Here is a 24,321-nt window from a genome sequence, read left to right on the forward strand (position 1 = left end):
TGTAATCTGGAGCAAGGCCATGAAGAGCCTTAAAAGTAATCAATAAGTTTAAAAGTCTAAAACAAACAGGGAGCCAATGTTAAGAGGCTGAAACTGGTGTGATGTGGACGTGATTCTTGGTTTTGGTTAAATGTTAATGTCCGAATGAGATGTTTAATTTTACCCATGATTTATGTTCATACTGTAAATGTTCTGCATAACTCAAAATACTTGGCTTACACTACAGTTTCTCCTGCTCTTTGAAATTTATGAGAATGCCGCAGAACTGACAATGTTGCCTCTAACAGTCCTGGATTTGTTTCATTTATTTGGGGACAAAACTTAAATCTAGCTGTGACAGGCAGATTCCGAAAAACTGTTTCCAAGCTATTGTTTCAGACACGCATGACTTCATCACAGATAAACTGACCTTGACTTTAATGATCCTGCTCTTGAAGTTGTTCAGCACGACGATGATGTCATCAGAGTCTGCTGGAGAGTCTGTGCCGTCATGGCTGCAACAGAAGAAAGAAAGGATCGGGAAAACAGAAGGTTGAGTTTGTTGATCCAAGAGACACAACGCCACATTTCAACTTGACAGTTATCCGTGCTCTTACCTGTAAATCTTGTAGATGTCATCGGAGCGTCCTTTCCTCATCTTCAGGATCCAGGCGCCTGGGTTTGCCTTCAGCTGGAAGTAACCCTACAGAGCAGAACACAAGAGATTCACATTGTTAATGACAATAATAATATATGAGGACAACAAGATGGGAGGCTCATCTGTTACTCACCAGGTTAGCCATGACGATTGTGTCCACAATGACAGGGTCAGAGGCGGTTCCCAGGGTGAACTGGAGGCCACGTGGTGGCTGGCCTGAACTGACGTCAAAACAATGGCCTTCCAACAAAAGGTGCTCCAACTCGTACTCTGCTGCTACAATATTCTCCACCTGAAGATGTCAGACAAGAAAAATTGAGCATAGCATTAGTTCACGCAGGACAGCGGATTGATGGAAGGGAGTCAGCTGATAGATCACATGATTCCTTTCTACCTCCTACTGTTGCTGCTTCCTCTGCAAGCTGCTTTGCAACCCGCCTCCACCCTAGCTCCTTCTTTTCATGCTGTGTCTGACTTATCAATGTCATTTCTGTTTGTCATTGATGCTGCTCTGTTCTGTTCCTGGAGGGTCTTTGCTTTGCTTTATCCTGCCTTACGCTTTCCACGTAAGCACATGGAAGGGCAGAGAAGTGTGCTCCTTCTGCTTCAGGCTTTCCTTGTTTGCAAGTGGAAGGGCAGAGAGGTGTGCTCTCCTTGCTTCAGGCTTTCCTTGTTTGCACGTGGAAGGGCAGAGAGGTGTGCTCTCCCTGCTTCAGGCTTTCCTTGTTTGCGCATGGAGGGGCAGAGAGGTGTGCTCTCTCTGCCTTAAGGCTTTCCCTGAGGCGAGTGGAAGAGGCTTTCTGTATAGGCCTAAGAAAGGCAGAGCGGCCCCAAAACAGAGCCATACCATCAAGTATAATACTGCAACTGGAAATAAAGTTTTCTTTGCTCCTGAAAGTGTTCCTGACTGAAGTCCTTTTTTTTTTTTGCAGCTGAAGTCCAGGAGCGTTACAGACGCACATTAGTAATGGTTCCCAAATAAATCCAAGGTCTCTAAAAATCCTCAGCATCTCAGCAAAAATGGAAGAAATCTCAGCAGGGAGAATTCAAAGAAAACAACCATTTTTTGGACAAGTGAGGGTGTAACTCTTAAAAAGAAAATTTAACAAGTGACAGAAATAGATATAATACGACAGGATTATGATTAGAGAAAAAATATGAACATTATTAGGGTGATGAACTTTATGTTTCACCTTATAAAAAGCCAAAATCCTCTCCGCTACATGTCCACACGGAACAACAGTGTTAAATTGGTACAACTTGTTTAATCGTGTACCCCTGTTTAAACTTTACCATCTTAGCACACACATTCATAAAACCTTGACATAGAGACACAGCTGTTGTCCTCATATGACCCATGGTGTCGGTGAAAGTTTTCATTTTGATGCAACTATTTGCTCAAGGTGAGCTGACATAAAACATAAATTTTGGATGAAAGAAAAAAAGCGTCTTTCTACAGCCCCTTAGATAAATAGATGAAAAATAAACCCCAAATTTCAGTCGTACACTATCAGTTTGGTTTGAGTTTTAGGGGGACCGGCAGTGTTTAAACAATTACTGATTAAAAAATGTGCTCAGAGAGCAGGACAGAGTGGGGCGATAACTTAAGACTTTACACACTTCAGAGTTTACTGCGAGAAGCACCTCTAAATATTTCACAACTGTAGATGCTGATCGAACTCAGACAGACTTATTACTTTACCTCCTCCAGGTAAATGTTGTCCAGGTCATAGCGGGTGTGCACAGACTCCACCATCCAGCTCTCAGGAGTGTTGAGGTTCAGGGTGAAGAGTGGAGACTGAGGCATGTCAAGGAACTTGGCCATGGGGCCTGGAGCAAAACTACCGTCAGCCTGAAATGCCACCTCTGGCTCCAACACGTGACGGTAAAAACTGGAGGAAAACACAGGGACTTTAATAACAGGTGGAGGAGTCATCATGCCATGATCTGCCTTTGCTGGATGCCTTTAGTATAGCAGCAAACATGAAAGGTTTTTTACTTTAAATCTAAGACCAAACTTGCGATGGAAATACACACCAAAAGTGACTAATAATCTTTCCAAGTAAAGACACTGATGTCTGTTCAAAATGACTCTGATGACATTCTGTGCTCTGTGCACAAAGAATAAAACATTAATGGGCATGCTGGCTCACAAAGCCTCAGTTTAACAATGAAGACTCATTGCTTGATCTGAATGGAGGAGCTAAGATAGGGGCACTGCATGCATACAGGTGTTGTGTCTGTTTCCTTGTCAAACAGTGTCTCTCTCTTGTGAAAATGATGTTTCTCATAGTGCTGGAACTTTTCGCAGTGATGTGACTAAAAACATCCAACATGCCCAAGACCCATCCAATCTGAATTTAAGACATTTTAAGGCCTCTTATTAGGAAATGTGTACTTAAGACATTTTCACATTATTTAAGGCCTTTTATGAGTAAATGTGTATTTAATTTATTTAAGACTTTTTATGAGTAGGTGTCTAGTCCAGACATTTTAAGACTATTTAAGGCCTCTTGTTAGTAAATGTGAATTTAAGACATCTTAAGACTATTTAGGGGCTTTTGTTAATAAATGTGTATTTAAGACATTTGAGACTACTTTAGGCCTCTTGTTAGTAAATGTTTATCTGAACCATTTAAGACTATTTCAGACTTCTTATGAGTAGAGGTGTGTATTTAGGACTATTTAATGCCTCTTACAGGCAAATGTGTATTTAAGACATCTTAAGACTACTTAACGCCTCTTATGAGTGATTATGTATTTAAGATAATTTAAGACCATTTAATGCCTTTTGTTAGTAAATTTGTATTTAAAACATCTTAAGTCTATTTAAGGCCTCTTATGAGTAAATGTTTATTTAAGACATTATGAGACTATTTAAGGCCTCTAATTAGTAAATGTGTATTTAAGACTATTAAGGGCCTCCTTTTCGAAAATATGTATTAAAGACATTTTAAGACTATTTAACACCTCTTATGAGTGATTGTATATTTAAGATAATTTAAGACCATTTAATTTCTTTTGTTAGTAAATTTGTATTTAAGACATTAAAAGACTTTTTAAGACCTCTTATTTGTAAGTATATATTTAAGACATTATGAGACTATTCAAGGCCTCTAATTAGTAAATGTGTATTTAAGACATTGAAGACTATTTAAGGCCTCTTATTAATAAATGTGTCTTAAGACACTGTAAGACTATTTAAGACTTCTTATTAGTAAATGTGGATTTAAGACATTTTAAGACTTTTTAAGGACATGCTACCACCCTAAAAGATGAGCCTCTAACTATGCAATACAGTCCACACAGTTTGCGCTGTCAATATATTTTTTAAATCAAAAGTTACTCGGATTATAAATAATTTCTTGGCTTTTCCAGAAGGAACTGAAGCTCTACAGATACAGTGATATACAGTACACAGGGTTATGATATTTTAGGGATTCAGTGCCTTATTTAAAGTAAAATAAGGACATTGGGAAGGTGAATGTAAACTTTTGGCCAGAGAGAGCAGAAAGTCTGATAAAACTCCAAACAGAAGGTCTGAGTGTTCACAGAGTACAGAAAGAGTTCTCACCTCTTGAGAGGCATTTCTGACAGTTTGGATTGGCAGTTCATGAAGACCCGTAAGTTGACGTTTACCAGCTGCTTCAGAACCTGCAGGTGGAGACATGTTCAAGAGGACGAGACAGACAGGTGAGAAATAACATGACGACCAGATCAAAGTGAGGTCAAATATATCAACTGGACGGATCAGTGAGAAAGAAGCAGTTCAATGAGAGAGCACATTCAACCCACCAGCAGGAGAGGAGCTAGTTTCTGTGCGTCCCTGGTTACAGGATCCACCACCGCAACAACATCAAAGTACACATCTCCCTCCTTCGGGCGGATCTTCACAGCACTGCCAAAAATCAGCAAATCAATAATTAAGCAAAGTAAACACAGACTTAAGATTTCCAGTGTTGTTGCTGGGGTGCAGAGTATGTACTGACTTCAACTATTTATTCTGTATTTACAATAAATTTGAAGGTACAGATTACAGAATTTAAAACCTTTTGATACTGTATTTGCCTAACAGTAACTTTATTTAAACGGCACAAAGTAAAAACCAAATAATGAATTAAAAGAGACAAATAAGTAGGCAGACAAAAACCAAAATGGAATCAAGAATACAGGCAGCTTTATTCAAGTGTGTTTTAAGGAGTGATTTGAAATAGGGCACTGATTCAACACGCCTGATCTCTTCAGGCAGGGCACTCCAAAGTCTGGAGGCTCTGACAGCAAAGTCACAGTCTTTATTTTTTTAGCTGTGACTTTGGAACGGATAACAGAGATTTGCCTCAGGCAGCCCGTTTGGTCATAAGAGGAGAGCAGCTCAGAGACATAAGGAGCTGCCAAACCAGGCAGGGCCTTAAAAATGATTCAAAGTATTTTAAAATTGACTCTAAAAGTCATGGGCAGCCGATTTAAAGAAGCTAAGATAGGTGTATTGTCACATTATTAAAGGTAGTTAAGAGCTGAGCATTTTGTATGAGTTTGAGGCTATAAAGTGATTTATGGGAGAGACGCGTGTACAGGTATTTGCAATAATCGAGACATGATGAGATAAACACGTGAACAACCGTCACTAGATCAGAGAATGACAAACAATTTGATTTTGAAGATATTCCGTAACTGATAAAAACATGATTGGACAACTTTTTTATGTGAAGGTCTAGTTTAAGGTTAAATATTTACAGAGATTGCTGGTAGTGAACTTTAAATTGTGGATCAAGGTTATCAATCTGAATCCCAACATGGGGAGCAGAAAAAAAGGATGATGTCAGATTTGGTATCATTAAGCTGGAGGAAGTCGTCAGACATCCAATTTTTAATTTCTGCTAAGCAATTGACCCTTTGCTAAGTCCCGCCCCTGGACACAGACCGGCCAATCATAATGTAGCATCAGGCCGGCTCAGACCAGGGTCAAACAACAACAACACAGCTGTGCTCCATTGACTCTAATGCAATCGTTTCAGATTTCCTTCATTTTTAGGATGGTTTTGTGGATTTGGAATGTTGTGCAAATGTTGTGCCTGGGGCACGTCGTGTATTAATGATACTCGTTACCTGGAGAGGTTGGAAAAAGATATATGTTTCTTCCCTGTTCCAAAACCAAAATCAGACCCTGAAAAGTGTAGGGTTAGCTAGCTAGCTACTGAAGATATAGCCTACTGAATGTATACACATGCTGCTTTTGCTTTTAATGATTTTAACAGTGAAACAAAGACCGACCCTGCTGTACAGGAACTAGTGAAGGGAAGCAGGGAAACTTTGCTGATATTCAACCAGCTGTGTGTCATCGCATTGTACGCAGATGAATGTTGTTTGACTCCCCCTGTAGATCCCTGCCCGTCCAACAGCATAGGTCTGGGTGCTAGCAGCAGCACCAAACACCACTGATCTGCACACACTGTGATGCCACACAGCTGGTTCAATATCAGTCAAGTTTCCCTTTATATTCACTGTCTTCTGTGGCGATCAGCAGTGATGTGGTGGTTCACTTTTACACTGTGATCTGTAGCCTATAGTTCGGCTTTAGCTTCTAACTATCTTTGTCTTTTTAACCTTTTGTGGACATATCCTTCAAACACAGACTGTAGACCCCTCTGTCTGCTTCTCTGCAATGGCTTTTTCATTTTTCCAAAAATATGATACCATTTTTACAGGGAGTGCAGTTAGTTAGCAAAGAGTCAATTATGAAATGTTTGTAGGATGGTTTTGTAATTACATTTCATTTGCAGGTAGAGTTGTGTGTCATCGGCGTAGAAATGGAACTGAATGTTATGGTTTCGTATGATGTCACCAAGTGGGAGCATGTTAAGGGAGAAAAAAATGGGACCTAAATTTGAGCCCTGAGGAATGCCATAGCAGGTAGGAGCCGGGGATGACAAAATCACTCACACTGTCTACCAGTAAGACAGGAGGTGAACCACTTTAGGGCAACACCAGTTTACAAGGACAGCGCGACAAAGGCACAGCTCAAGTTCAGGATGACCAGGATTGAGCAGCTACCTAAATTGGCTGCCAACAAGAGCTCACCTTCAGGAGGGCAGTTTCTGTGCTGTGAGGGGCACGGAAACCAGATTTTTCAAATTGGTGCTACATTTTTAATAAGCCCAAAAATTCTAAAAACAATACAGCTAAATACTTTACAAAAATCATTTGACCCTGAGCTACACAGGGCTTCCCCTCAGGGAGTGGAGGAGGCTTGCCTGTACAAATTATGTGCATGTATTACAACCTTACCTGTAGCGGTCATCTGCAAAGTCATATTCTACCCGGGCCTCTCCCTTGGGCTGAGAGGAGAGCAGAGCGTCCACCTTCATCACAAGGTCGCTAGCCCTGAGAGAAATCCTGCATTCAATTTTACAAAACTCAACACAGCCTAAAAATATATTTATTTTAACCTTGTGAAAATCTACCCAATATTGGAAATAATATACCTGTCCTCCTCAATCCCAAACTGTTGGACTTTGCTTTTGATTCGCTCTCCAGACGTTTTCAGGATGATGCTCTCCAACAGCAGGAAGTCATCCTGGTTAAACACCTCATCCTCCTCCAGTGGACCTATGATCTGTAAATAAGAATTGATGCAGTAACTGGTGGATTTTATCCATAAATACAAACTATATTTGTTCATGAACCTGTACCTGTATTTTCAGTGCAGGTTCTCTGAACAATAAGGAACAAGACTGTGACTCACCCTTCCGTTGCTGATGACTGCTTTCTGTCCTTTCTTCAGTTTGAGCACGTCTCGGCAGTAGGCAGCGTGGGAGAGCAGGAAGTCAAATTTGGGACCATCGTATGCATCCTTGAACAATGACACATCCATACCCTGGAGGGAATAAAGATACCATGTAGGCAGCTGATAAAAGGGAACATTAAGATGATGAGGGTAAATGTTGTTAATTAAGTGACAAAGCCTGACAAGGGTGAAATGTTTCAGCAGTAACAACAAAAGGAAACATGATCATTTTCAATCACGATAAGGGAAGCTTTCCGTCGCTGCCTCACCCCAACAGCAAAATCCCCGATGTCGACTCCCTTCTCCAGGGCCGCGGCTGTCTCCTCTTTAGCCATCTTGGTGATGAAGTTCTTGGCGTTGTTGGCAGATTGCGTCTGCATAGCGGCCCAGATCGCTCTGGCCACGCGGCTTGTCTCGGCAGAGGGAGTGGCCGTTGGGTTGTTGATCATCCCCAGTCGGACATTGTTGCTGGTTTTCTGTTGTGGATATAGTGAGTGTCGCTTTCAGAGCAGAGTAACAAAACAGCAGATGTTTCAAAACACATGGAGACAAAAATAAAATGAACAGATAACAGCCCTTCAGAATTTTACCCTGGTCAGGGTGTTGTGTAACTTTTTCAATGATCCCAACTATTCACCTTCACTGTCAAAGTCTTACTTGTAATCTACAGTCTTCGAGACAGTAGGGGTAGGAGATGTTCTTAAAATCAATACCACAATAACAATAAAAACCTATTTCCATCATCAATATAAAGGCAAATGTACATATAAAATACTCAAACTAATGATTAATCTCTGCACGCTGTCCTTCGTCTCTCTTTGGGCCAGACATGCAGTATGACTAAGACAGAAAGATGCTGTCCTGCCCACACACAGTGTCTGAGGGATATTGTATCCTGTCTAAACCTTGAAAAAATCCGCTACTCAGTTTGCAACTCAAACTAAAAGTTCCAAAACGCGTGGAGACGTTTCCTGAAGTACTTTCAGGACCTTCTGTCAAGCTGAGACCAATTATCGTATTGTCTTTCTGCTGATCTCTGTCAGTGAAACAATCTGTGCAAGTTTATCAGTTTATAAACCCCCCTTCCCTGCCCATTTCTCATCTGTTTCTTTTCAAAATATGAAACTCTACTTACAGCCCCTTCCTGTTTCATATATTAAACTCCGGTTTGTAGATGGGGCTAGTGGGGGACTAGGGCCGATTAGGACAAGCTTGCATGTTGTGCTCCTCTATCACAGATGTCCTCTGTTACACTGACATATCGGTTACGCACTCTACAAATTTTAGGTGTAGATTTTATTAACGTGTTTAAAATTCAGTTCTTCAGTTGCATCGTTTTACATTAGACAAAACTCCTCATGTGTTGAGCAAAAACTTTGCCAAACAGTCCAGTGTTTTGGCAAATTTGTTCTCTTGCTGAGAGTTAGAGGAGAAGTTGATCCAGCAGCTGGTTAGCTTAGCTTAGCACAAAATATGGCAATGGCTAGCCTGGCTGTGTACGAAGACAACAAACTAAATTACCAGCATCTCTGCACCTCAAAAGCTCCCTAACTATTGTGTTATATTTTGTTTGTTTAAAAGGTAGCCTATAGTATGCAGGATTTTTCTTTAACAAAATGTATGGACTCATGCATAAGTAATTCTTCTCTGCCTTCTGCCTGTATTTTCTTATTTTCCTCTTATTTTGCTGTGTTGAGTCGTGTGTTGGGACCTTATTTAAAGGTACCATCCAGGTAGTGGCAGCGGAAATCCAAGAGGAAACGAGATTCGCAGACCCAGCACCAAAAACATGAAAATATAGCAAGGCGAAAGCCAAGTGGACAAAGCTTGTTACAAAACCAGAGTGAATCTGGGGTTCGTTTTCACTCTCACTTTGCTGATGAGCCATGAGGAAGAGGATGCAGATAAAGAATGACACAGACTTGTGACCTGTTTTCTGTTAGACAGGTAAGTGCTGGGAATTTGCTTAGTTAGCTTGCTAACGTCTCGGCTTTTCCATTACAACAAATGTAACGTTTCTACAATATTAGCTCGCAGTATACATAAAAGTAGTGTATGCAGGAGGGGCCAAGGTTGAATGTTTTGTTTGCAAACAGTAACCAATCGAAGTATATTCCTCAAGTCTTGCTGTCACAGTAAGTTTGCCTGGCAACTAGTGGAGACTTAAAGAACCACGGTTTGATGTTTTTAACGTCTTTAACTGACAAACAAGACGTTACATGTTAATCCATTAGCATGGAGGTGATGATAGGCAGATTTTGTTACCTCAACGGTGCTTTCAGACCTAGAGTTGTCTTGCTTTGGTCTGAATCAGGGACTAATTCTGTTACAAAGCTGCATAATTGCCTAGAGTCGGTTCGTGTTCTCACGGCAGCATTTACAAGCGGACCAGATCAAATGCCTTGTGAGAGAAAGCTGCTCTTGATTGGTCAGAATTTCCATGCGGGAAAAATCCAGGGAGTAAACAACACGTTGAAGAAGAGTACACTTGCAAGATAAATGTGACACTTTCTAATGTCACAATGGACGGACAACTATGCAGGTTGATTTTAGCGCTGCTCATCGTGGACTATATTGCTGTCATTGTTCATTTTAGTCAAACCATACAGTTTGAAAACGAGGCGCGGCTCCAACTAGAAAACAATGTTTTGATGCATTGGATGTGCTGAATGTGCATATTAAGGCAGCACAGGGGGAGGTGCACATTAATAATCCTCCAGGACTGTAACATGCTCATGTTTAACCCACACAATGTGTCATGTGACTGCAGTAGGTTCTGATCGAGGTCAGAACACATTCTCACCACAAACAAACTGCACCAGAGTTTGTTTGTAACCAGACCCAGACCACCTCTTCAAGAAGGTCTCCGTCCGGTTGTTTTGGTGCGCACCCGAGTGTGATTCCTGTGTTCACACCTGCGCAAACGAACCTCACTTAGAGGGCAAACAAACTTGAGGTCAACTGAACCGAACCAAACAGGGCAGGTGTGAAAGTATCCTACGAAAGAACCAAGCTGGGCCTACTGTTTCCTATATATGCTACACTAGCTATCTCCTTAATTTATGTTTATCGTACAAACATGAAAGCATAAATCTTCACATATGATTCCTATTCTTAAAAATCTGATATGTGTATTTCTGAAATATTGAATTATTTCCATAAAAGACCTGTTCTTATTTGATTAAAAATACAATTTGGATGTGAATGTTTTATAGTGATATATGTTCATATCATCACAACATTATCAACAATAAAACAGTAATACTGAATCAAGGTCTGGCCCAAAGAGACAGTATAGAAAGATTTCTTTACCATGTGCCTGATGGCATCATAAAGAAGCTGACGTCCTGAGGGCTTGTCAAAGTCTCCGACCACCCAGAAGGTCACTGGACGGATGTAGCCATCATCTGACAACCACAAACAAAGAAACAGAGACTGTCAGAATAAGTCACTGAGGTGATGTGACACAACGAACTTATGAGGCAAAGGAGGCGAGCCATACTGTTTTCAGTGAAGATAAAAGTTTGGTAATTAGGCAAATATCTATGTGAGTGGCATACTGGGCTGCAAGAAAACAAGATGCAAAATAAACTATGTTCTTAGTGTTATCTACTGCAAAGACTGTTTCTCATTTCCAAACAATCAATCAAACTTCTCCATGCAGCTACGACAAATGACACATGCTCTCCTAAAAATGGAAGAATTAATGTTAGAACTTGGTGAGCAGTTATTTTTAGTATTCGTATTTCAGACCTTAATACACAATCATCACGTGTGTAATTAGTAATTTGTTTCCTCTGAGAAAAGCAACACAGATGGAAGAGTGGTGGTGAATTCACAAACACATCTAAACACTGCCAGCAATGCAGTTCACAGAGAACAGAAAAAAAGAGCAAGTGAGTTGGAAAGGAAATAATGTGGAGGAAAAGGGTGATTACCATGCCTGTTGGTGGAGGTCATCCCTGATGCAGGGGCATTTTTAAATCACATGAATAGGAGGAAAAGAAGGAGGAGGAGGAGGAGGAGGAGGAGAGGACAGAAGGAGAATACATGAAGAGAGAGTTTAAGCTTGAAGGTGACTAAATCATCTTCACTAGAGACAACAAAAAAACTCCACAAGCTTTCTCTCCCATTCAGTTTTTGTTTTTATATGAACAGCTATCAAACAAGGCTGTCTTGGACACTCTTACCTTTCTTCGTCATGTAGTTGATACTGTTGGCCACAGCGGTGCTCTTCTCTTTGGTGTCAAGAGTCGAGAAGCGAGCGTAATCATCAATAAAGAAGTTGTCTGCATGAAGAAAAGAAAATATAGTGAAGTGTAGCTCATGTAGCAAACGGCAAAGATTATTTTTCAAACTGCCAAAATGCTAGTGTCAATGTGTACCAGGATGCAACAAAGCTACCATCTGTTTATGTCACAAAAATATCTGTAACAGGATTTAAAGCATAAGTTGTTAGAAAGCTTCAAAATGTCTTCCAGCTCTGTGTTAAATTTATCTTACTGCCATTTATTCTCCTCATACAGTTTAAGTAGAAGTTCAGCTGCCAGCAAAATATACAAAGCAAATAAAGTGCATAAATATTTTAGGCATATACCGAAATTAATGAAATAACACAATGATATGATTTGCAATTAAAACTTCCCTTTAAAGGAAAGTAAAAGTAAGCCCTAACTGAGTCTTAAAAAAATGCTGTGTAGCCATGTTGCATATCGTGTTGTTGGTCTTTAAGTGATTATGACTAGAGTTTAAAAAATTAGAAAGTCAACAACGAAACACGAACCATAAAAGCTCTCTCTTTTTTTTTTTAAATAATTAAGGTTGTGGTTGTAGGGTGAGGTAGGGGTTATGTTTGAACCAGTGCCAACACCTGGACTTCAGTACCAATCCCCAGTGGTAGCGCTGGGTGATATGACCATAAAATAATATCATGATATTTCAGGGTAGTTTTGCAATAATGATATTCCTGACAATATGACAAATTAGTTAAAGAAATATATATAATTAACTTATGAACATAGAATTGCAACAAAATAAGTGATATAGTTTTACAGTTTGCCTTCAAATATTCAGTAAAAACTAAACAAAAATGATCTAATTTCTTTAGTTTGTAAACAACAACAGTAACTCAGAGTGAGATTCAGATTCTGTATACAATATTAATAGTTCAACAAAATAAAATCTACCACAAATTACAAATTTAAACAGCTCCCAAATACAAAAGGTGTCCACTGGGATCTATATATATAAATCAACAGGTGATTTCCTTCTTTTAGTGAATTCCTAAATGACTGAGTTGTTTTTTTTCCACCTGGACATTTATGCTCTGCCATTTCTCCACTAATCATCACGCCGTAACCTGTGACAGGCTGCTATGATACCATAACTATCACACATTCACGTATATGGAGTTGACACTGACTCCTGTGTGTGCACAGCGAGAGAGGAGAGGCAGAGACGCTGTGCTGCTGCCAGAGGAGCCGCTGAATAAGTTCCCTCTGAGCAGTAAGTCACTAAAAGAGTCTGAGACGTCCGGGGCTGTTCATAAAACATTCAGGACGCCACGGTTTATTCCACACTGCTGAAGCTGCTACTCTTTTTGGAACCACCACCAGTCTGTAATAATTTCGCTTTCAGCCATGCTTGCTGTTGTTGATGTCTTGTTGTATGACGTCAATATGTCAACAAGCCAAAATATCGCAGAATAGCACAATATATATTTTTCATGTGATAAGGCAACAGTTAAACAGAGTACCAAGCCCATTAGCCAGATTAACATTCTCATTTTACAGCTAAACAGTATACTAAAATATGTTTCTGAAAACATCTGAGGCGAGAAACAGGCAATGCAGTCACAGAATCTTGATTCATATTTGATCAGTTTGACCGTAGTTCACAAGCAGCGATTGACGAGACTGACAGGTGCGTTATAGTCTCGGCTCTGATTGGTTGTTGCCGACCACGCTACAGTCTGATTCTAACAAATGTCATTAGAGGCAGTAGGAAGAAGAGGAGGGACATGATTTTGTTCATGAACTATTTGTCTCATGTTTCCCTCTAAGAATATAAGGACAGTTTCAGCAAATATAACGCAGTTATTTTCAAAAAAGTTACTACTGTAGCTTTAATACTGTTGTCAAACAGTTGCCAAAGTGGTCCAATAGATGGCAAACTCATTTCAGCTCATCAGTTTCTGGTCTACTGTCACATCATAAAGGCTTCAATATCAGATCATTAGGTAAAAACAACAGCTTGCCAATCAGTGCCGTTCATATCCCTGATGTGTACTCACTGGTATCAGACAGATCCAGGTATGTTCTGCTGGTGGACAGCACTCTGGGGTTGATGCGAGGAACAACGTTGGGCTGATTCATGATGAAGTCCACGACGTCGTGATCCGTGGCCAGCTCACCCTGCGAGCCACACGAGCACAGAGTCAGGATTTTAAAAGAATAACTCAGAGAGGATATTCGTAACTGTTCACTGCAGACCCAAAAGTGATGCAGAGGCTTTATTGTCTGCGCGCTTTTCATCCTTACAGTCACAGTTACAACAGCCACTTTACGAATGAATAGTTGTTGTTGTGTATCGACTGAAAACTTTTCCTCCAACAAGTTTGGATTAAACATTAAAAAACAGAGGAAAAAACAAGACTTATGACTAGCACAGTGTTCACAACTAGAACTGGTATAGCATCTAAATAAAACAGTGCTGCTGTATCTGTGCTTAAGGCTCAAAAAGCAGAGGCCTTTAGAAAAAAACAAAACAAAAAACAATTCAAACATTTGGCTCCTCAGAGTGCTGGAACGACATTAAAACAGGAAAGCACGGCAGATGGCATGCTCACAAAGATCTAGCTCAACAGAAAAATGATTACTCACTACAATCCAAGGCAGTGTACTTGTAAAAATGAACTCTCTTCCCCAAAGAAATCATCTGGAGCTCCTCTACTCGTTTCATTTCTCTTTTAATTAAACTCTTTTTTTGTAGAAAATTAAAAAACAAATACGCACAACAGCACAAATAAATACACCCACTGGTATCGGCCAACTCTCAGAGAATATGTTACTTGTTCCTTTCTTCTTATTTAATTAGTTTAAAGACATTTTTGTTGTTAAATGTGCATAATCGGGAAGCTAATCTTTACAGGCTGTTTGTACATAAGAGCACATGGAGAATGCATTACAGCATCTGTGCAAAGCAAATAAAAGACCCATCACTAAGGTGTAAAGTGTGTCCTCACAGAAATTCGTGCAGTGACTTGACTGCAATGAAAACTGATTTTGTACAGAAGATGATCAAATACACATCTTTATTACCTTTTTTTCAAAATTAAACCTTCATGAAACAATAGTTCTAAATCGTGACGTGAAAATGAAACCCCCACTGGCTCACTGCGACTGTATATCAAAGTGTGTGTGGGGGGGTGTGTGTGCTCTAACTGACCAGGTAGACGGCTCTCTGGTAGAAGGTGGTGGTCTCCAGGATCTTCTGCATGGTGACCGTTTCCAGTTCGTCCGGGTCCAGCTGCTCACGCTGGTAAGGTATGCCGTTGTACATGACCACAGGCAGCGGGCCGACCCCCGTCTGCTGATAGTACGCTCGCCCTTCCTGAAAGAGGAGAAAGAGATGTTACTTTTATTTGTATCTACCTTTTACCATCTCAAACACAATGCTAAAATAGAGAAGAAAAATCTGATCGATGCTTAAACTTATCAATGTATATGTAGGGATCCTGAAGTTAAACTTAATAAACTTTGGGACCACTTTTAAGACCCTTTCCTTAAGACAGTGATACACCTTAACTTACATTTACAACACACTGATTGTAAGATAACACAGCTAAATAGTCTTATTAAACCTGAATTATAGAAGGCTGCTGGACAGAAATGAATGCTTCAGCATTTTTTACTCTCCAAGTTTATTTCTGTCACGTCTAGTGAAGTGTAATCTGCACAGACAGCTGTTTAAAGTCCTGTACACATGCATAAATGCTGTGTTTGTTGTGCCCTCAAATCTATTGTTTTCAGTGTATTTGGTTGAAAGGCGTGTTCAAAAGCAAAAGCGATGCCATTGTGGCACACAAGCGTTCCCAAGCACCTGTTTTTCAGGAAGTCATGACTGCGCCCCGAGATAAACATGGTTCGCATGTCATGTGTAAATATTAGTCGGTGGTAAATATGGAGGAGAAGTTGATCAGTTCAGCTCTATAGCCGTCCCATGCACAACATTTTAGGCCTAATACACGCTTACAAAACAAATACCTGAAGGAAGATCAGCTGTGCACTCATGATTTCTGATAAGTAGACTATGATGTAGTGCTTGTTATGGTCACTTAGTAACTTCAGACGCAACCTGCCTCCACACCCTCTGAAGTTGGCACAGGTAGCACCAAGCACCCAACCGCATATTTTACAGGTGGTTAAAGATGCTGTATGTGTTCCAGCTCTAAATCACACATATACAGTATAACACTGTATATTTTCCTTTTAACTCTCTCCCAGTCGGAGAGCAGCAGATTCCCCTCCCTCGCTATGGCGGGCCGGGAAATAAAATAAGCTTATCAATAAATAGAAACGCTATTTCTGTTCTCGTGTGGTGCGGACATGAAAACTCTTTTGGTTGAGTAAATGTCTGCGGTCAGTCAGCCTGGTGAAGGCAGTCTGACTGACTGCTGCCCTCTGAACTCTGCAGGAGCTGCTCCTGTGGACAGTGACGCTGAATGCAGGTCGGAGTCGATGTGGATTGAAAAGTACTATCTCCATGGTGATGTTAGTGACACGACCCAATCACATTGCGTGACAAAACATGACAGTGTCTGCAACATTACAAAATTCTCCAGGTGCGGACATGAATTTTTTTCAAGCAACACTAAAAATTGTTTAGAGGCACTCATCAAAAGTAGCGGAGGCACAGGCGAAACTCCTCATCATTTTTTCCCCCTCAGCCGCAGTTTGTTGAGTTTGAGTTGCAAAGAGAGGAATTAATGTGTCAGTTAGTTTGTGGTTGGATCAATCAGGACTGATCAGATCAGATCTATGGATAAGATTAGGGGAGCTGCAGCTGCAAAGGCGAGTGAAAGCACAGTTTTACACCCAGCGCTGGATCACAGGTGCATGGTTTCCATGGCAACACAAGTTCCGAAAATGATGGACAACACTATAACGAGAGCGCTGTTGTTCTCAGAAACACAGTGTTCTCTTACTATATAAATGAATAAATGGTTAACTTTCACTTTTAGAGTGTCTGATGTTCTGCTTCTTCGTCTATGTCCAGAGTATGCTCTGCACTCTAAGAGTGTGGTGCTCTGAATAACCAAACGTATATACATTCAGACAGCGCTCCTAATTAACGGTGCAGCCTCAACAATGTAAAATCAATGCGTGGCAGCAAATGACGATACTTCGGCAGGCTGCCACAAATAAACTAATGTGGGGGAAACCTTGTTGAGATATCACATTCATGAGAATGAACGGATGGACAACTTGAAAATATGATGCCTCCGGCCTCAGCTGTTGTTCTACTGATAATACCCACAAACTGATGGTGGCGTTCAGCCCCTCTCACCTTCCTGTTGCTGTCGTAGCTGGAGTCGGCTCCTAGGACGCTGCTGACCTCTACATAGGGGAACCTCTTCTCTAGCACCTTCACCACGTCACCAACACTCAGCTTCCCACCAATGGGCACCCTGTTGAACATCTTGAAGAAAAATAAGGAAAGGTAAAGGTGAAGGTGAAGAACATTTTAGGGGAACAGTAGACAAAAGTAACACAACTTCACCATATGTTAGAGTCACTGGTGTCAAACTTAGTGTTCTCATTAAGATAATAGGGGTTGTAAGAAGTCTTTCACGAGCATTTCTGAGTAGTCGACTCACCAAGATAACAGCTTCAAACGCGCTCTGACTGTCCACCTCGTCGCTGATGTAGTTGTACGCTCGGACCAGCGCCACACCTGCATCCTGCATGCCATCTATGTCATCTTCATCTGACACCACAAACACCAGCCCTATCCTAAAACACACATAGAATAAAGTTTCTGAAACAGACTCTCATGTGTTTACTGGACAGTTAAAATGCAGAGCACGTGCTGCCTGCTTCATCAGTATTCAAACAAGCTGACCATCCCAAGATGCCACATGCAGAGAGGTATCAAAGGTCTCCCCAAAACCTGCCTGACAAAACTCCTAAATTAAAATGGATTTTAACTACACGCCCCAGTTGACTGCAACGGCTCTGCGGCGTCTTTTTTAATGATTTTTCTGTTTTTTTTGCAGTAACTGTGGAGCAATAAAAACTGTGTTTCCCTGAATTATCGGTATGCTGATGTAACTCACATTTACAAGAAAACACATTAAAGTGTCCAATATTTAAGGAATCTATTTTAACAGCAACTAAAATATCCTTGTGTATTCTCCTGAAGGGTTTTGGTGAGTTTACGGTCCAATACATCCCCGGTGACACCAGCAAACACCAACCTGAGTGGGATGTTGTTAGCGTAAAACATCTCTGCAACACTCAGCAGCTCAGTGGCGTGTTCCTGAGTCGGGTCCAGAATGATCACCTGCAACACACACACACACACACACACACACACACACACACAAACATATACACATACATGTTGGTATTTTCTACAAGGATTCAGATCCATTTGTATTCACGACTGACTAATCAAGTACAGACGAACCAGATTGTGGAAGTTCTTGCGGATCTGCCTGATGACTCCGGGGAAGGTCGGCCTGAGCAGCTCCTGCACGTTGTAAGGCCATGAGCTGTACCTGTGGTCCGTCTCCAAGTTGTTAATCCACTAAAAAAGAAAATTTAAGAGGAAATGTTTGAGAGCAGAAGCCGGAGCTCAACAGCAGATCAGTGCCAATAAGAAATTACATTTTACTGCTTGTGGCTAAAAACCCGGGCTGCAGCTAACGATTATTTTCATTGTCTATTAATCTTTCTTTTATCTTTTTTAGCCAAGCATTTAATTGTTCCGTCCCTGTCAGAAAACAGTGAAGCCCAAACTTCTGTCTTCAACTTACCACCCAAAACCCAAAGGTGTTAAAATAAAAGACTGGAACCAGGGAATATTTGGTATTTTTGCCCCATGAATGACTTAAATAAGTAAGTTAATTTGCAGCAAACATCATTATTGAGAGGTAACGCCCAACAGAGTGATGCAGGACCCTGACACAGGTCGTTATTTTACATCAATGATCTGCTTGCTTGTTTTGTGCTTTTACTTTTGATGCTAAAAATCTTGTACGTAACAGGACTTTCCCTTGTAACAGAGTATCTCTTCACTGTTCTGAGTACTTCCACCACTGCGGTAATAAAAACTGTTGTTGAACAATTTCCAGTGTCTCATGAACTAAATTGAAATTCATTCAGCTCAACTCAAACATGCAATAATGGGTCAACTTGAGCAGTACTGATGCAATACTGCTTTTAAAGTTATATTTTAGATTTATCGATTGTGGATAATTGGTTATGCATATGTGTTGTGTATTTCTTACTGTCTATTTTTCTATTTTCTTATATGCAGGCATGGCACAGCAAATTTGGCTGTACTTCTTGTGCAATGACAATAAAGTCTAATCTATTCTGTCGATCAACTGATCTATTTTTCAGCTAATCATTGAGTGCTATTAAAACTCACAAAAAGAAACCTATTCAGACTTTATCACTAACCAGAGCTGTTATTTTAGTGGTCAGATGTTCAAGACATAAATAAGATATAAATCAGGAGGGCTTGAAATGGCTCCACTGTTGGTTGCACAGTAAAAATCTTCCTTGGAGCAACCTATTTTTTTTCCAGTGACATTTATGGCACTTCTCCATTTCCATAGCTAAAAAAAAGGCTGTATTACTGAAATTCAGCACCTCCAGGTTTTCAGAGACAGGTGGGAAAAAGAACTGACACAGTACAACACAACTGCATTTTTTTGTTCCTAGCATTGGTTCTTATCTGTGCGTGCAAATTTTCTGTAGAAGGGGATTTTGGTTGTGTGATTTCTTACACTGATTGCAGGGTTGCGGATGTCGACAGCGTAGTCAGAGTCAGATGGCTGGACGTTGAGTTTCAGGATGTCGTGGATGTAGGGCGTGTCGATATGCAGGGAGCGCAGGCCCTCCATCACCCTCGCCTCACTGCGCAGCACCTCAAACACACTGCAGGGGACAGAAGTCAGAGTGAGGTCATCTATAGTGGGTGTGTGGGTGTGTGTGTGTGTGTGTGGACATGAGCATGACAGCGTCAACACCACTCCCGCCATCTGACAATGTGTAAAAGAGATACACACCAAGGACTCATTATTTTCATTTTTCATAAAAATGTTTTTTGTCATACTGTGTCATTCTGAAAATTTTATATTAATAAAAAGATGGGGGAAAAATACAGTTGAAATCAGATTATATTTGTAGTTTAACACTTTTTAGAGCTGAAACATTTAACTGAATAATGCATGAACCAATTAAATGACTATCACTAGTTCTTAACAGATTATTGTAAATTTCCAGTTCATAATCAGCAGCTCATTTTGCATTTCTCCTGAACATTTCTGAGCCAAGCAGCTTGCAAGACTCTGCAATTTTTATTTCCTGTAAACTGTGTCAGCATCTTCTTGCAGCAAGAAAACTCGACTAACAACAGAAACATCACATGCAGGTATTTTTTCTTTGTTAAAAGTCAGTAGAAAAGACTTGTGTACATGTATTGTATAATAATGGGCTGTTGGTGTGTCTACAAGCATGTGTATTAAATATAAGTATTTAATTTTGACCAGAAATACAGTAGTGAGTATATCTGCATGAGAATACTGTAGTACTCATGTGACTGAATGTAGTATTTAATTTCATAAGTGAAATGCAAATGAGTTTCAGTTGGAAATAGATTAAAAGAAATATCACACAGTTGATTAAACCTATTTTGCCATGTTTTGTGTCTAAGTGACAGTTTTTCAAATTGGTCCAGCACTGACTAAGAGCACTGCAGCTGGCAGCCGCAAAACAGGCTGCAATGTAACCTTTCAGGGCATTTGGCACATTCAACTTACATCCATTAAAAGTGCTTGCGTTTGCCACAGACAGACTCAAATTACTATCTTAACTGTCTGACAACATTATTACAAGGACCCCTACAGACACAGACATTTTTGGTAAAGGGTAAAGTCATTGTTTGACCAGAAACCGCCCCAAATTTGCTACTGCCAAACTCACCAGACTCCATTTAAAAAAAAAAAAACACAGTAATTTTATCCCTGTAAAACACACTTCATTCAACGTCAACACAACCAAAAGAAAGCAAACAAAACAGTTTTGCTTTGTCTCTCCACTGTGTCAACAATCACTAGCTTTGGTTTGGCTAAAATAAACCCTCAATTCACACAGTCAGATGTGAAAATATGCTGGCTCTATACACGCTAAAATTACCGGTTTTTTTAAATGGAGTCTGGTGGGATTGGTGATACCAACTTTGGGGCTGTTTCTGGTTAAACATAAAAGATCTTACTCTTTAACAAAAGGTTTATCTCTGTAGGGATCATCTCCATAATGTTGCCAGGTACTTAAAATAACAATCTGAGCCTGGCAACATTATGGAGATGATGTTGCCAGGTACTTAAAATAACAATCTGAGCCTGTCAGTGGCAAAAACAAGCACTTTTAGTGGACGTAAATTGATGCCAAATGCCCTGAGTGGTTCCATTACAGCCAGTACTGGACCAACTGAAAACGTGTTCTTCCCATTACAATAGGATCCAGGTTGAAAAATACCAAAGCTAACCTTTAATATATGACTATGGATGTATGTGTATGTGTGTGTGTGTGTGTGTGTGTGTGTGTACCTGAAGATGTCTTGTGTGTCCAGATCTATATGCAGCCCGTTGATGAACAGGGCTGAATCCCCGGGCTGCAGGCCCAGAGTTCCTTTGAAAAACTACGGAGGAAGAAACGTCAACATGACTAAACACCCTGTTCACATCAAACCCTAAACTCCCCATTCAACTCCAGTTGAGCTGATCTCCAGGCCGTGCAGCACGTAACGTCAAAGCCGGCCATTGCGTAGTCAATTATATTATAAAACTGGAGGCAACAGTCAACACAAAGCTGTAACAAGGAACGCCTGCAGCTCCAAACAAGCACTGACAGCTCTGTTTAAAGTCAGTCTGTTTAGAGCAATCAAACCCCACACTAAACAAATCTAATTATTAGAGAAAGGGTGTGTGTGTGTGTGTGTGTGTACGATCGTGAGAAGTTGTGCAAATGTTTGTGTGTCTGCACATGCAAAAGGAAAGCTGAAAGTCGTTCTGGCGCAGTCAAATCTCATTACAGAAAGACAAAGACATCAGATTAATCATACTCCAGACACTGCAATTACAACAAGACATGATTAACACAAATATTGTTCATCCCATTTAAACACTGTGTGTATATGCGTGTGTGTGTGTGTGTGTGTGTGTGTGTGTGTGTGAGAGAGAGAGAGAGACAGAGAGAAATGTCTGCGTGCAAGTGCATGTGTCCAAACTACTTCAATCAATAATCATTTCTCGCTGCAGGACCGAATGAATCACCGATTCAGTAATTAGGACGTTTGCCGCTCACCCCCACCACCCACCCAAACTCCTGTCTGTGCACCAAGATAATGTGAGCACAGCTTGAGGAGTGGGGGGGCTGAGGAGGCAGGAGGCAGGAGATGGGGGGGAGTGAAAAAATATTTGACAAGAAAAAGGAGTGATTACCTAGTCCATTAGCAGGCCGAAGCCAAACACACCGTCAGAAACTGAATGCTTTTCACGTCAGATGTTGTTTACAATTTATCACATAATAAAAAGGTGAGAGGAACAAAGGAAAAACAGGGAGGGCAGTTCTCATTTCGAGATATTTCCCTAAAGACTTAAGGCTAAGAGGCGGTGGAGGTTGTGGTTGTTGCTGGATGCAATAATGCTATCTTGTGTTTTCCTTTATTTTCCTCCTTTATTGGATTAGATTGGTAAACAGCTAAACCTCAATTATCCCTGACTACCGGACAACACAGTCAGCGGGAGGAGAAAAGAAGCAGCATGCTGGGTAAAGACAAGACAAAGGAATGAAAGAGGATGAAGACATCAAGTCACTAGCCAGGATTCCACTGAAATGTAGCGTCAATTTTTAACATATTTACAGAATATCAACAAAAGACTATGCAACAATCAACAATATATTGATCCTTTTAAAGGGAAATTCACCATATTTAATGTAGATGTCCATCAAACAAGCAATGTTGATGGTAAATATAAACAATCAAAGTAATAAATTCCTCAGTGCATGTCTTAAGTGCTATGTCGTAGGCAACTGGACTTGCTTTGAATTTCACCTCTCATCCAAAAGGCTTCTTCAGTTCTACAAGCCAGTTGCCTACGACATAGCACTTATGATCTCCACGACCTGGACAATTGAGAATCTTCACCGACATGTCTTCAGTGCATGCTTTATTGGCCAAGAAAGCTGAGCTCGCAGAAGGCTTGGGCGTTATCAAGGTGTTTCAATATACTGGGGTATCTAGAAATCCCGAATGTATGATTTTCAATACCATCAAAAATACAGATGCTCCTCTTTCTGCTAAACGGATACAGAGATGCCGTATTGAGACGAGGTAGTGCACAGAACGTGCAAAGATGGCAGCCGTGAGTGGTGGGGATAATGTTACAGGACTAGTGAAAAACAAAAATGCCTTGGGCCCTGTTTGGGAGTTCGGCCACATACAGTTTATCTTGAGAAGACTTCTTCCAACTACAAAATAAGTTTGTTAGCCATTTGATTTTATTCAACACATCATCTCTGTTCAGCCCACTCGTGTGGGTGTCCGCAGCGACAGCAAGTGTCATTTCCCATCTATTCATTATTCTATGGGCCACAAGTATTTCAACCCAGCAAGAGTTGTCTGAGTGAGCCAAGCTGCATGTTACAATGTGTTATATCATCAGCAGCTTAGCTTTAATGTTTGTTTTTTTAAACACAAATACCATCATATTCAGTATACCCTGGTGAAATGTCAGGAAGGTATGAAGGCATAAAAAAGAACCTGATACCACTAAAGCCTAGTTTGCAGCTGCAAAATCTGTCTTGACTTCCTGCATCTAGCACCTTCATCTGAAAACCATGACGTAGTTGGAGGCAGGAAAAACTCCAAGCTAGATTTCGCCTGTGGGTAGTCAGGGGTTGTTCTCAATTCTCATATTACAAATGAGCTATATGTGCGCAGGTTATGTTATAGACGAGGATACATTTTACAGTGTGTTGGCTGATTTGGATATTTAACTGTATTTATTTGAGCCAGAGTATACGGACGACAAAATGCAGCAGGGAGAGGGTGAGGCTGCCGTGCAAGAGAATATAGCCAGTGTTTGGTTTAACGAGCGGCCGTATTAACTGGTGACTCTAAGCTGAATGCATCGAATGCATAAAAACAGCAGGTGGCCTCCTAAAAGCCTTTACTTTAATCAAAACTCCGACAGAGCCTGTGTGAGTTGCTTTGCATTTAAGCTTTACTCCTCACTTGGTTGGTGTTCTGGAGACATTCTTTCTATCTTGAAGATAAACTGGAAAAGACAAGCAAGACCAGCAGGGCAGAGAGGGCAGATGACCGTTGAATGAGTATTTTTGTCACCTAATGTTATATTTTGGCCAACAAAGTAATAGCTACAACACCGACTGACGGACATCCACATAAATGGTGGCAGGTGGCAAAGCTTTACACATCTTATTGAGCTGTTTCTGAGCTCCATTGTTGTCCAGAAACTATTGAAAACACATCAATGAGCCACACTGTTGTTCCTTTATTACTGTGGACACTGTAATTTATTTTGAGTCAATCCCAAAAACACTGTCCTGCTGCTCTAAATACTCACCAGACCACCAAATGTGTA

General features: G+C 40.6%; 1 protein-coding gene across 4 annotated transcripts in view; it reads right to left on the reverse strand.

Annotated features, from left to right (window-relative positions):
- uggt1 (UDP-glucose glycoprotein glucosyltransferase 1) overlaps positions 1-24,321 on the reverse strand; it is a 64,001-nt gene that overhangs the window by 12,831 nt on the left and 26,849 nt on the right. For 3 of the 4 annotated variants that reach the window (XM_078175164.1, XM_078175163.1, XM_033642793.2), the window contains exons 12-32: positions 21,262-21,353; positions 19,438-19,588; positions 18,111-18,230; positions 17,899-17,984; positions 17,299-17,434; positions 16,989-17,120; positions 14,868-15,032; positions 13,714-13,834; positions 11,612-11,710; positions 11,360-11,383; positions 10,734-10,828; positions 7,691-7,897; positions 7,380-7,511; positions 7,120-7,250; positions 6,923-7,018; positions 4,433-4,535; positions 4,212-4,291; positions 2,340-2,529; positions 771-929; positions 597-682; positions 410-494 (exon numbers count right to left, since the gene is read on the reverse strand). In XM_078175164.1, coding sequence (XP_078031290.1) covers positions 410-494; positions 597-682; positions 771-929; positions 2,340-2,529; positions 4,212-4,291; positions 4,433-4,535; positions 6,923-7,018; positions 7,120-7,250; positions 7,380-7,511; positions 7,691-7,897; positions 10,734-10,828; positions 11,360-11,383; positions 11,612-11,710; positions 13,714-13,834; positions 14,868-15,032; positions 16,989-17,120; positions 17,299-17,434; positions 17,899-17,984; positions 18,111-18,230; positions 19,438-19,588; positions 21,262-21,353 — 2,490 coding nt within the window. The remainder of the gene's footprint in view (positions 1-409; positions 495-596; positions 683-770; positions 930-2,339; positions 2,530-4,211; positions 4,292-4,432; positions 4,536-6,922; positions 7,019-7,119; positions 7,251-7,379; positions 7,512-7,690; positions 7,898-10,733; positions 10,829-11,359; positions 11,384-11,611; positions 11,711-13,713; positions 13,835-14,867; positions 15,033-16,988; positions 17,121-17,298; positions 17,435-17,898; positions 17,985-18,110; positions 18,231-19,437; positions 19,589-21,261; positions 21,354-24,321) is intronic. The other variant, XM_033642794.2, reaches the window with a different exon arrangement.

Source organism: Epinephelus lanceolatus, chromosome 15, assembly GCF_041903045.1.
Source record: "Epinephelus lanceolatus isolate andai-2023 chromosome 15, ASM4190304v1, whole genome shotgun sequence".
NCBI classification, from domain to species: domain Eukaryota; kingdom Metazoa; phylum Chordata; class Actinopteri; order Perciformes; family Serranidae; genus Epinephelus; species Epinephelus lanceolatus.